Raw genomic sequence first — 14,232 nt, forward strand, 5'->3', positions numbered from 1 at the left:
TAATCTCGACTAAATTTTTTTTATTTTTACAATTATTTGCCGATGAAACTTTTAACAAAGAGTACATTAATTGCGCTAGAGCACGATCTCTACAACTGATATAGGCAGTAAATTCGAACACGCTTCATTTTCGTTAATATTTAGATAAGTTGCCGTATTCACGCTGGTAGAGACACTGAAGTGAATTAAAACGAGTGAAAATAAGTTATTTATAAGGATAAACATTACACAGAGTAACATATTAGATTAAGCACGGTGAGGAGCTGTAGTTCATAGGCCTGATTATATTGTGCTTCGGAGTCTTAAATCGAATATGAACTTTAATGAACTACCTAGCGTGTCCAGTACACAGTTTATATGTTTGTCATATTAGTTATTGTCCGCTACAAACTACATTTCATATGTGATTTTTTTACGAAAATATATAATGTACGTGAAACATTAAATATAATAATCTTCTTTGACTCAAATTAAAATCAGAAGATCAACGAAAATGGTGAAATTTTATTTTGGTTGATTTTTTGCAATTCAAACTGCAATTATTCGTGATTCCATAATAAAAGGGGAAGTTTTAAATGTGTAAACTTGAAAACCATTAAAACATGTATCAATTCATACATCGATACATTCTTTATATCGATATAATATTGAAAACTCGATAGGTTTCCAATTCGATACGGCAAGGTCGTTCGACACAATTCGATCGACTGCGAGCCGGTTCTTTGGAATATACTATCGTTTTACAGTTAGGAAGGTTATGGTGTTATTTTATTAACAAATTTTATCTTTGTTATTATAAAATGAAGTTTGCTATATGTACAGTTTCAAACACATCGCGTGCGCGGACGGGCACGTTGAAATATTTAAATAGTTTACCAGATATGGGTTTAGAGACTCCAATGCTGTTTTTATATTCTAAGGTACATCTAGACCTTGGGATTTTAGCACCTGACGATTACTCTTGCTCTACCGTCCAAAGTTAAACTAACTCTTCGTAATTTGTGTTGAATTTTGCATTGATTTTTTTAGGGTGGGTGTGTTCCTCATCTAACTCTAGATGTTTTAGAATCTGTTACAAAAGAGCCTTTGGCTATTCAGCTCCCGCTCTCCACTACTATGTCATGCTACAAATCCATGAAGGAATATAAGAATGGAATATCAAACTTTATTGGAATGAAGGTTGGTATATTTAACTTGAATTATTAGTCTCCTTGCCATTTCATTTGCATTTGCATAGGTGATATTTCAGAGCGGTCCCAGGGTATTTCAAAATACCTTGTGTCAGATTTTTCTCGTTCAGCAAAACTAAGATTTGTGGCGATATCCTGTGTGTGTCCATCCAAAACATAAATTGAATGATAGACTCCAAAACAATAATAATATTCATTCCTTTTCTCCTAATCTTATCTACAACTCATCTTCTATCACCCCTTGGTCATATATCCATTTAATAGTCTTCAGCAGCCCCCTAATCACTGAATTTCCATAGATTCCTCAATCACACTATATCTAGGTTTGCTGAATAAAATTAAGGACACTCAGTATCCTTTTCCTCCACCCTTTATCATAGTAGTCTCATCTTCCTGTATCATCACCTCCACTCTTTGTGTGTAATACACCTGCTTGATCGACCTTCTATCTTTACAGTCCTCTTTGATTTCTTTTATGTTCTCTCAGTTGGATATTTCATTGCAACCTATCAAATAACTTTCCATAGTCATTAAATCAGTGTACATGTCCCTGTATAACAACCTTTTAATTAGAATTCCCGCACACCCTGTTGCATTCTCATGGCTCTTTGTGTTTTAAATTCAATTTTGTCCTCTGCCAAGGTCTTCTCTGTTTTTCTTTCAATACTCTTTGGTGTTATTCTGATGACTATCTTTTCTCAAATACACAGTAAAATTGAATATCTGGAAATTCTTGAAGATTAGAGCATTACATTTCTTAGGTAGGTGCAGTATCATTGTCTTTAAAAAACCATTGGGTTATTTCTATATTATATTTCTTAAAATACCTACTTATTGAGCAATCTTCCCAGGCCTTAAATTAATATAATGCTCTTATTCTAGCACACCCTACTGATTTTCTGTCCTTTAGTGCAGTTGTCACCCTCTCCAGCCCACCCCTCAATATTCTTGGATGCTTTGAATCCTAACATTCATCTTCATTTTTCTAATCTATTCTTTCAATGTCTGCCATTTGAACAGTATGGTAATTCTGCATATTCCTTCCATATAATCTTCATTTCATCAGCTTCCATGGTTGCATCCCATTTTACAACCAACACCGTTCTCATTTAATTTTCTTGGTGGTCTCATAGTCTCTTTGCTCTTTTCCCTCAATCCTAAATCAATATAGGTGACTACTCTGCTGTTCTTGCTTGCCTACTCTTTGTACACTGTTTTTTACTCATGTGACACTCTGTCACTAATTCCCCTTCACCTTCCCATCTAACTTCACTCTTGCAAAAACTCCTATTTTGTTTCTTTCCTCTCTCCTTCATAAAGAGTCAATATTATTGAAATCTTCTATTTATCAGTTACACCATTTTGGAAACCTATATTAAACAATTCACTCCTATTTTGCAAAAAACACCTATTTTGTTTCTTTCCTCTCTCCTTCATAAAGAGTCAATATTATTGAAATCTTCTATTTATCAGTTACACCGTTTTTGGAAACCTATATTAAACAATTCACTCATGAGTAAAAAGTACCCTACCTACTCTTGTACATATTTCACTAATATTCTCCTAGCAATATTTCCATTCTTTCAAATTCTCTCTGGAGTTACAACCTTATGTTTGCTTATGCCAAATGTCATGCATTCATTTACACTAACCTAGAAAATTGCATACAGAATGTATACAACGATATACAGAACATAACAGAACTGAATATTTCTTACGGGACTTTTTTGGTGGTGCCTTTTTTGGCAGAAAACTTACCGAGATAATGATCAGTGAATTTATCCATTTTAGAAAGGACTATCTCCTCTATATCTTCCATCTTTGAAAGGAGTAAAAAGTCATGTCTTAGCATGAAAAAAGAAAATAAACTCTATGTTTAAGAATGTAGGCTTCTTGTAAAATTTTCAATGTTCATTATCTGCAAACAATTAATAGTGACATTTTTAAGATGTACTAACATGCTTAAACTGTTAATTCATTATGTCTCTTGCAGAATAGTCTTATGTACTGCACTGTCCAGGATCCTGCTATTTCTACACCCCTTGGTTACAACATGATGGACAAGGTATCCATTTGGTCAAGAAGTGGAAAGGAACATGTGGATGCAGAAAGGTAAAAATCATTTTAGTGAGCTAGAAAAGCATGCTAATTTGGAACTTTTTATGTAATCTTTATGTGCCTTGACGACTGAGGTCTTGATCAAGGTACTTTTGCTAACAGAAATGTTTATGTCATAACGCAAAAGGTATATGTGATGCACAGATTACAATTGTGTAAGAATTAAAGCTATAAATGTGGACCCAAATAAATGGGTGTACAAGGTCTGTTCAAAAAGTTCTCCCACTTTTTTATTACAAAATAATACATCACAAACAAATTTCTGGTCAGGGTCTCCTTCAAAGTAGTCTTCTCCCCAACGTACAGGGTCGCACCCAAAAGTGGTAGGACTGATTTTCTCTGGCGCAAACAGAGCGGTGGATGGGGGTCTTAGCAACAGACCGACACCAACCTCAGTCGCCTGCGGGCTGTTGTTGAGTGAGGACACCGTTTTTAGTGAAGCAAGTTTTTTGTCCGCGTCGAAAAACAAAATTAATCTGAATTTAGAGCAACGTTATTCCGTGAAGTTTTGTGCGAAACTCGGGAAGACGGCAACTGAGACCCTCGATATGATCAAGCAGGCTTATGGGGACACTGCCTTAAGCCGTTCCATAGTATTTGAGTGGCACAAGTTATTTAAAGAGGGTAGGGAGCTCGTTGAAGACGACCATCGCTTCGGACGGCCATCGACGGCAAGATCCGACACGAATGTGGACAGAGTGAGGACACTGCTGAACACAGACCGACACTTAACCAGTGAAGAAATTGCAGACCAGTTGGTTCTGTCTGCATCCAACGTCCAACGCATTATTTCACAGGATTAGGCCATGCGCAAGGTGTGCACGCAGATGGTGCTGAAAATTCTGAGTGTCGACCAACAGGCAACGCGTTGCCACATTGCCGCACCCGCCCTATTCTCCCGATCTGGCACCACCGGACTTCTTCTTCTTCCCCCTGATGAAAAGACAGCTCAAGGGATGACGTTTTGACTCGATATAGGCCGTTCAAGAGGCTTTGACGAGGGTCATCAACGACATCCCCAAAGAAAATTTCCAACGGGAGTACGGGGAATGGGAGCAACGTTACACTAAGTGTGTAGCAGCTCAAGGAGCATACTTTGAAGATTATTAAGTCGATGTAAGTATATCGTTAATAAAATTCTTGTAAAAAAATCATTCCTACCACTTTTGGGTGCGACCCTGTGTACACTTATCCCAGCAGTATTTCCACTTTTTGAAACAGTCCTGGAAGGCTCATAAGCTCTGTCAAATTTTTCTATATCTGTGGAATGGTGGCAAAAATTTTTCCCTTGAGCGGGGTTTTTAGTTTGGGGAACAGGAAATAGTTGCATGGGGCCAGGTCTGGTGATTAGGGTGCGTGAGGTAGCACAGTGCTCTCGTATTTGGCTAAAAAATTGGCAAAAACGGGTTCTGAGATAAGAATTCATAACCCCACAATAGCACTGTATTTTCCCATCGATAACGCGCACCTAGAACTTTGTAGTTCTCATGAATTTGTATAGGTACCGCGCGCCCAGGGTTTCATAGTTAAGTTGAAATATTCAATTGTTCCCGGCTCAACTTTATGGAAATTCATGATTATTAAATGAAGAATACAGTGTATCTTTGAACTGTCCTTTATTCGCAGGCAACTAGTTTCAATGCTCAAGCGTCATCATCAGGTACAAATTAATCAAGTCGCAGTCCATTTATCTCTCACCCACCCCTCCTCTCCCTCATGAATGGTATATAAATGGACTGCGACTTGATTAATTTGTACCTGATGATGACGCTTGAGGGTTGAAACTAGTTGTACATGAATAAAGGACAGTGGAAAGATACATTGTTTTCTTCATTTAATAGTTATCTTGAATGTGTACATAGGCCTTGCATTACATATTAATTATATATATGTATATATATATATATATATATATATATATATATATATATATATATGTGTATATACATACATATATATATATATATATATATGTATATATATATATGTGTATATATATATATGTATATAATGTATAACACTTAGCACTAGTGGACACAGACAAAAACACAGAAACACACAAAAAAAGAGACTCACTATTTTTCGAATTTTCGGTGGTCGTTGCCACCTTTATCAAGGAGGAGAGGGACAGAACTGAAGGGATTTATCCTCCCGTCACTCCCCAACTGAAAGAATCTCTGCATTTGTAGACCACTATCTCCAACCGATGGTCCATTCCCTACCGTCACACACCAAAGACTCTTACCATTTCCTGGAAAGGCTAAAATCAACCTCCCTCCCTCCAGATACTGAGATCATTATGGCCACCATAGATGCAACATCCCTATACACATCGATTCCCCACTCAGAAGGTCTCTCCGCTCTCAAACATTACCTCTCCCAACGCCCTGAGCCACACATACCCAGCACAGATTTTCTCCTTAGTCTTTCCGAGTTCATCCTCACCCGCAACTCCTTTTCCTTTAACGACAAATTCTTCTTACAAATCAAGGGCTGTGCCATGGGTAGCAGGTTCAGCCCTTCCTATGCAAACCTCTTTCTTGGTCTCGCAGAGAAGAAATTCCTGTCAAAACAACCACTGAAACCTCTATTGTGGCTCAGGTACATCGATGATATCTTCCTCCTCTGGCAACATGGTACCGATTCCCTGAAAGCTTTCATTTCCGACCTCAATGCTTCGTCCTCTATTTCCTTCAGTTCTACAGTATCCTCCTCCCAAATCACCTTCCTAGATGTAAATGTTACATTAAGAAACCAAACATTTCACACCTCTGTACATATTAAACCCACAAACAAACAGCAATACTTACACTACAATAGTTGCCACCCATATCACACAAAACGCTCCATTCCTTACTCCCTATCCACAAGGGGACACAGAATTTGTAGTGACCCTGATTCCCTTGATTATTTCCTTTCAAGTCTACACTGTTCCCTCCTAAAAAGAGGTTATCCCGAATCCCTCCTGGACAAAAGAATCCGAAAACATGCGTACACTCCCAAACCTTCCTCCACCGCAGAACCCCACCCTCTCTCAATTTGCACTACATACTTCCCGGGCTTAGAATCTATACGATCAATCCTGAAAGACCTCTACCCTATCCTAAAAAATCATAATGCCACCGCCAACCTTTTTCCCAAATGCCCCTCAGTTACTTTCAAACGCCCCGCCAACCTATCCGATCTCCTCAAATCAACAAATCCACTCCTTAAATCCCCAACCCGTCCTAAAACCACTCCAACGCCTTGCAATAAACCCAGATGTAAAACATGCCCTATTTTCAAAACCAAAATCCCATCCCTCTCCCACCCGCTTTTTAACTCTCTCCCACCAATTCCCTCCTCTACTTGCACTTCTAGCAATGTAGTGTACCTTCTGAAGTGCCAACTGTGCCCTGCCTATTATATTGGGCAAACCACCACACCCCTCAATATCAGAATCAACAACCACCGAGCCTCATGCAAAAACTCTTCCTTCATTGACATGCTCCCTATCCCCAAACACGCCTCCGAACACAACACTCCCTTTGATAAATGCTATAGTGTATCAATCATAGCATCCCTCCCACCCTCTGATCCTCCTCTGAAACTGAAAACACTAGAGCAATCCTTCATCTGGCTTTTGGAGTCCTGGAACTGGCCAGGAATCAATATTAGGCCCTAATTACCCTGTTCTAATTATATTTTCATCCCCCTTCCACCCCCATCACCTTCTACATTTTCCCCACCCTTCTAACGCTGCCCCTCCAAACCCGTCCCTTCGGAATTCCCTCCCCACCTTCCCCTTCCATCCATCGCTCCAGCCCTCGTATTCCCTTCAGTTCTGTCCCTCTCCTCCTTGATAAAGGTGGCAACGACCACCGAAAATTCGAAAAATAGTGAGTCTCTTTTTTTGTGTGTTTCTGTGTTTTTGTCTGTGTCCACTAGTGCTAAGTGTTATACATTATTATTCACGTCCGTGAGTCTTTCAAAAAGTGTTATAATACATATATATATGTATATATATATATATATATATATATATATATATATATATATATATATATATATATATATATATATATGTATATACATATATATATGTATATACATATATGTATACGTATATATACATATGTATATGGGGGTTGTGGTAGTTCAGGGGGTAGAGTGTTGGACTGCTGACCGGTGGGTCCCGGGTTCGATTCCCGGGCGAGGCACTCTGGGCACCTGCAGCTCCACCCAAGCTAAAGTGATTTTTTGGGTACCAGGTCTTCCTGGGAAACCATAACCGGCACAGGGAAAGGAGCTGGCCCCCCTACCCTGATGTGTGAATTTCACATGCCATTGGGCTTAGTACTGGGTGAACTCTACATTCACCTACTTAACCGACCTTCAGGTTGATTACTGTATTTATGGTTATATATAAAGCATAATATATATATATATATATATATATATATATATATATATATATATATATATATATATATATATATATATATATATATATATATATATATATATATATACACACACACACATATATATATATATATATATATTTATATTTATATATTTATATTTATATATATATTTATATAAATATATATATGCTTTCGTTGACGTAACACGGAAGTGCCGAATAGTACAATACACAGTTACACACAATATAGAAACAAAAAAAGAAGAACACTCACACATTTTTTCTTGATATTTCGACGGAAACAATCCGTCTTCATCTGAAGATATAGAAGTAATGACTGCTGGAATTGTAGGGGTGAGGGGTGCGAGAGAAAGGGAAGGGGAGAACGGGAGGCGAAGGAGGGGTGAGAGGAATGGTTGGGGAGAGAAAAGGGAGAGGAGAGGCTAGAGGGGAGATAGGCAAGGAGGGAGAGGGAGGAGGTGGAATTGACACAAAATCGGAAAATAGAACAACATGGTCACCGCAACTATTGCAACATACGAGACCCAGTTTTCAACCTACATAGTATTGATCAAGACTTCGGAAGTCGAAACAAAGGCCACGTACACCAAAACTCATGCTGAAAAACAAAGTGTCCACCCTCCGATATGTACCGCTTCCACAAAGTAACAATTTTAGGCCACTCCCATCAGTGAACGACATTGAGGCCCGGATGCTTATAGGCCATACAGATGTAAATGAATGCCATTTCAAGAGTTTTTAATTCTATAGGGTTATCGGATGTCGGAAGGGATGCTAGGACGGAAACACTATAACACTGGTTGAAAGGGGTATTATGATGGGAAGTATGTTTAGGGATGGGGAGACCCACGGAGGGATTGCACGAGGCACGGTGGTTATTAATCCTAATGTTAAGTGGTGTGGAACATTGGCCTAGGCCATTGGCCAGGAGACATTCTACGTTGTCTGGTCTACTAACATCCAACAGGTCAAACCAGGAAGTCTGGAAGCAATACAGTAGAAAACACATCCAGATGATATTGCTCAGCATTAATGAGAGGCAGTGTTACAGCAGCAGAAATAAGTAGATTGAATGGATTGAATATACAACAAAGATACAATATGAAGAGGAGGAAGATATGTCTAATTTAAATCTGCATGAAAGAGGGGATGACATTATTGGACAAATTATGAAACGATGGCTCAATGAAAGTAGTTTTCAAAGGGAAAGTGAACAGAATGGCTTGCAGAGGAATGCCAGGTGAGGTGAATGAACTAATAATGAATGATGCCAAAGGGGAGACATAATGCCAACAAGAAGTTTATTGGGTAGGAGAAATTAGTGGAGTTCTCCTCAATCCATTCTTAGGATTTATGACTATTTTTGATGATGTACCTATATTAGTATGAGACTTTGATTTCCTTTCACTTGGGCCAATCATTCCATATAAAGCCAAATGCATAATTGCTAAGCCAAATCCTGGAAAAGTAATGAAGGATATTTTAAGGTGCATAGTTAAGCTCTTTGCTAAAGTTTTAGTAACTGTACTATCTATTTTATATAAACACTTTCTTCTTTTAGATATATGGATGTAATGGAAGCATTTCGCCCTGATATGTATCAGTGTTTGGGAGATGGGGAAACAAATGTGAGCAGCACCAATAAACGAATACAGAAAAGTATCAAAAGGTCTCTTGAGATGTTCCATAAGTGTCTGGAAAGGCACAGACAGTCAGAGGTATGTGGTACTTATTTCTTAAGACTCACCCATAATGAGTTTCAAGCAGCCTGTCGGCCAGAGTGTTCAGATGCTAACTAGAGAGTCCAGTTTCAAATTTGGCAAAAGTCTCTGGGCCCACCATGCTTCACATCTGCTATGTAACTTTCTGGGTAATAAATATTTGTGGTGAGACTGATGGCACAGGAAGAACCTTTTCAGTACCATTAATCTTATTTTCTTGCCATCTGTTCTGAAGGTTCCAGGACTTTTTTAATGCATGGAAATTGTGAGCCAGAGTTGGTCACAATGCTTAGTGGAGAACATAATGGGTGATCTCTCAATTTCTTAGTCGGTTTTTAAGTCAGTTGCCATGCAGCAGTTATTTTTATGAAACATTTTGTTTGTCACTTTTGGATGGGAGTGATTTCTGAGAGCATTGATTCAATGTTTTGCTTGGCATGAGATTAGTTAATACATTCGCTATAAATTATCAACTGCTCTAAGAGGCTATTAATGAGCATTTTTTTGGGCTGCACAAGTTGTTACGAGTGGTTTATCCATTTTAAAAAGGGCATTCAGTCATTTTTAGATGATTGCAAGCCGCAAAATGATAGGAAAAATATTTTCTCTTCTAGGGTCTGGGGCAAGGATCACACTTGAAATAATACCAATTTAGACTCACCACTGTCATGTGATGTGATGCCCACATAGCCTCTGGAGAATCTGAGAAATGTATTAGTTATGATAATTAATAACAAACTGACCTTTACCAAGGGTAACTTATGAAAGAATAATTAGCCAACAGATATTCAATTCACTCATGCAACAGAAAGAATTCTACTATTCATTCATATAGAAAATATTCTTCTCTTTGGCCAAAGAGGCTGTTCACCTTTCTGCAGGATAGGTGAGTGGGAGTGAAAATTGTGTTCCATTTGGGAAACCCCGTTATTCAGAGGAATAATTCAGTAGCCAGGAGTCATATGACCTTGCCCTGTTTTCCAAGTTGATTCCTCAATTTGGAACTTTTTCTACTTTCATTTTACATTTCCCATGCTTATCATAATCCCATCAACTCCCCCTTATTCATCTTTCAGAAACTCTGTCACTGGGAATGTAATATTTTCACTGAATATATGGGCTATCTCATGTATGGGAGTCCAAAATGGATGTATTCCTTATTTTATTCAAGATAAAATAATTTTTTTAGGATACAATCATATTAAATATGAAAATTAAACTTTGGCAAGCGTGTTATTCATAATATTTGTTTTTTCTGGGTGTCACTTGGTTTATTTTACATTTTTGTTCAGAAAAATCAAATTTTTCTCCCTCTCAGAATTGAATTTTCCTGTAAACTCCTTGAGATCTTCCTTACAAGTGCGGGAAGTACCCATCATCACATGTTCTTTACAATATATATGCCGAGGAAATGTTAAGGGAGGCTTGAGAAGCCCTGGAGGCTGGAATGTGAGTATGTGGGGAACTCATCAAATTAGTAAAATTTGCAAATGACCAGATAGATTTATATGATGGATAGATATGGAATGCAAATTAGGTAATCTGAAGAAGAGGAAGGTGATGAGATTCTTTAGAATCAGGAAGGCTAAGGTAAAATTTAGGTTTGGAGGACATGCACTAGGGAAGGGAAACCTATTAATGAAGTGTTTTTGAAGGAAATGGGCAAAGTAGAGAGAAGATCAAAAGAAAGAAGCTTCTGCGTGGGGAGGAAGTTGATGCAGGGACCTTAGGTAAAGATTAAAATAAAAAACTAGTGAAAACTTTGATATGGAGCGGAGTTTTGTAAGGCTTGGAAAATTGGTTGATAAGCACAGATTAGTCTTTAAGGAAGGCATATGAAGACCAAGACTCATCAATAATAACTGAAAATGTATCCCGAGTTTACATAACAACAGCTTTATATTACCCAGAATTTATGTTCTGCATTGATAATACTCTGTTATTGTGAATCAGCATCATTATCCATGGTTCATTTACTGTGTACATATGACTCATTCTTAAACACTTATGCTCCAATTTTATTTTAGGTAAAGACTACATTTCCTTTTGGGGAATATGTTTTCAGTGGTAAATGTCATCATTGATTGCATTTTCATTTTGTAGGTTCTCAAGAAAAGTGGCTTTCTTGCATTACTGGAGGGAGGGTATGACATCAGTTCAAGGAAGAGCTATGTGAAGGAAATTGCAGAAAGTGATGTGGATGGATATGTTATCGATGGATTACATTCAAATGGGCCAGAGGTTGAGTTTATGGAAGTTGAGAAAGCAATACCTGTAATCAGAGAAATAGTTGTGAGTAGAACAATATATTGTACTATATTTGGTGCTATGATTGTTAAAATCATTCAATTTAATTTATCTTGTTTTTCACAGAAAGAATTACCTGAAAGTAAATTCCGTGTTGCCCATGGATGCTGGAGTCCTGAAGCTGTCATACAATTGGTAGAGGAAGGAATTGATGCCTTTGATTCTTCATTTCCCTTTATAGTTACAGAAAGGGGTGCAGCATTGACCTTCCTTTACAAGCCTGGGTTAGTATTGCTTTCTTTCATATTTAATTTTGAAAGCACTTAAGAAACTACAAATCTGGAAGTAAGGGTTGACATCCTAATTGCCCTGATTTCTAGAATAAGTCAATAAGGAAGGAGGAGATCATTAGTATGTGCATGTATACCTTGTTTTTTGGACACACTAGCCGGAGAAATATATATTTGTTGGCGATGAATGCCGGAAGAAAGATTTTACTTGTACAATTACTCCCAACCACATGAAAAGAAAGGCGTGCATCAATGAGTAAATAGAAAAATCTTTGTAGATTTCACCAAAATTTATTACAATATGACCAATTTCATCGAGTATGTGACACAATGAGGTACCTGTAGATGTCGATTATGTGATTAAGCACTCATGGGATTCCACAAGGTTGAGCCACCAATGAATTGATTTTCATTAATAATAAATTGATATTGCAGACAAGCCTGCATATCTTTTAATATTGTCTGTAATATACAGACGTACGGATTCAAATCCCGGCGGTGTTGATTATTTTTCAGAGGTATCTCGATCCCTACTTGAGGTACATTGTGGAGGGCACTTTTGAGTGAGTACGCCATCCGTCGAATGGGACATTAAGCTGCGGACCCCTTAGCGCCTTTCGTAAAGAGTAGGCTAATGCCGACACTGGGTTTCTCTCCACCCTTCATCATTTCCTGTCCATCCCCTATGGCGCAAATGACCTCAGCTGTTGGTCGCCTCCCCTAAAATACTACTACTACTGAGCTGTTGAACTATTGAAAGTTCAGTTGCAAGAAATAAGGCAGTGCAAATGAATTTTCATTTTCAGCTGGTTAGCAATTTTGTATTTTATAAATCCACAATATATAATGTAGGGAGTCCCATAAGCATTTAACAAATGTTATTGAAAGAAAATTATTATAATAGGAGCATACAATTTACATCATTTGTTGAAGAAAATGAAAAATGAATACTTCATAAGGACCTGCTTTTTGACTAACAGATGATAACAAATAAAAGATGACAGCAGATGTAACTAATGCTATCATTCAAGCTAAACAGCTTGAATGATAGCATTAGTTACATCTGCATCTTCTAAATCTGGATATCACTTGGAAGGTTTTGACCACAAAGAGGTTCACACCTGAATGAACTTGAAGGGCCTGGAAAGTATCATTTTGTGATACAGAAGCCACTGCACTCTAATCTAATGATCTTATTATCATCAATCAGTGGATTTCTAATATAAGGAGAACTGCTTTTGGTTCACTTTGTATAATCACTCGATGGACCACATATTTGAATCTCTTACAGTAGCCACATCCACAAATTATGGTGTTTTAGTCTCACTACTTACTTGTCTTCATGTTTTTCAGAAAGGAAGGTTGTGACGCAAGCCAAGCTCCCAATGGTGTAATAACATCATTGGATAATACATCAAATCCTAATGCCTCAACAAAGGAAAATAAATATGAAATAAATATTGAAGATAAAAAGTGAGTGCTATAAACATGTTTTATTAGGCAGTCTTCTGAACTTAAAGATAATTCACACTTTAAATATAATTACAGATTTGCAGATGATTTTGGACCCATTTTAAAAAACTGCTCTTGCTGCTGTTGCAAGGAGCATACCAGAGCATACGTCCATCACCTTATCACCAACAAAGAATTACTTGCTAGAGTTTTATTAATGATGTAAGTATTATTTATAGTAAGACATTTCACCAAAAACAGATTCAAGGATAATTATTCCATAGAACTTCTAAATGTGTGACTAGAATTATTCATCATTAATCATGAAATATGTTCTGCTTTTGAGCATCCACCAGTAATGTCATTAAACATTCATTTCTAGATTAATTCTTTTTCATTGTTAGTTCCTTGAATACCTGTACGGTTATTGGCTGATTTGAGTCTTATGGATGTATGCATTTTGTTTCTTCAGCATCATTTTTTGCCCACAAATTCTGTAGTCATTTTATTTTTTCAGGCACAACTTGCACCATTATCTTCAATTTTTCAAGGAAATCAGAAAGGCAGTTAAAGACAATTCTCTTGGAAGTCTGAAGACTAGAATATCACAAGGGAAAACTGAGTGAATGTCGAAAATCATACTATTTGTATCAACCAAAAGATTCACCTCTTTGTATATTTTGAAAGTATTTATTCGCCGCAAACAAAACAATTTTTTACATTACCAAAGCTGTACAATTATAAAAATCTACCTTATGATGGATGAAAAATAACAAATAATAATAACC

At 37.4% G+C, this 14,232-nt stretch overlaps 1 protein-coding gene across 1 annotated transcript; it reads left to right on the forward strand.

Annotated features, from left to right (window-relative positions):
- Positions 1 to 719: 719 nt before the first annotated feature.
- On the forward strand, positions 720 to 14,070 carry LOC139691907 (queuine tRNA-ribosyltransferase accessory subunit 2). Its single transcript, XM_071589846.1, has 9 exons — positions 720 to 920; positions 1,030 to 1,179; positions 3,184 to 3,302; positions 9,296 to 9,452; positions 11,559 to 11,747; positions 11,829 to 11,986; positions 13,346 to 13,465; positions 13,541 to 13,666; positions 13,962 to 14,070. Exons 1-9 carry the CDS (start codon positions 801 to 803, stop codon positions 14,068 to 14,070), a joined length of 1,248 nt encoding a protein of 415 aa, XP_071445947.1. The 5' UTR covers positions 720 to 800.
- Positions 14,071 to 14,232: the final 162 nt, after the last annotated feature.

This window comes from Hetaerina americana, unplaced genomic scaffold (genome assembly GCF_022747635.1).
Source record: "Hetaerina americana unplaced genomic scaffold, ioHetAmer1.1.p SCAF_4, whole genome shotgun sequence".
Lineage (NCBI taxonomy): Eukaryota > Metazoa > Arthropoda > Insecta > Odonata > Calopterygidae > Hetaerina > Hetaerina americana.

Excerpts from the sequence above, each read along its gene's own strand:
- LOC139691907 (XM_071589846.1), top strand. The coding sequence starts at position 801 with ATGAAGTTTGCTATATGTACAGTTTCAAACACATCGCGTGCGCGGACG. Across the intron at positions 9,453-11,558 it reads AAAGGCACAGACAGTCAGAG|GTTCTCAAGAAAAGTGGCTT; the intron begins GTATGTGGTACT and ends TTCATTTTGTAG. Across the intron at positions 13,466-13,540 it reads ATAAATATTGAAGATAAAAA|ATTTGCAGATGATTTTGGAC; the intron begins GTGAGTGCTATA and ends ATATAATTACAG.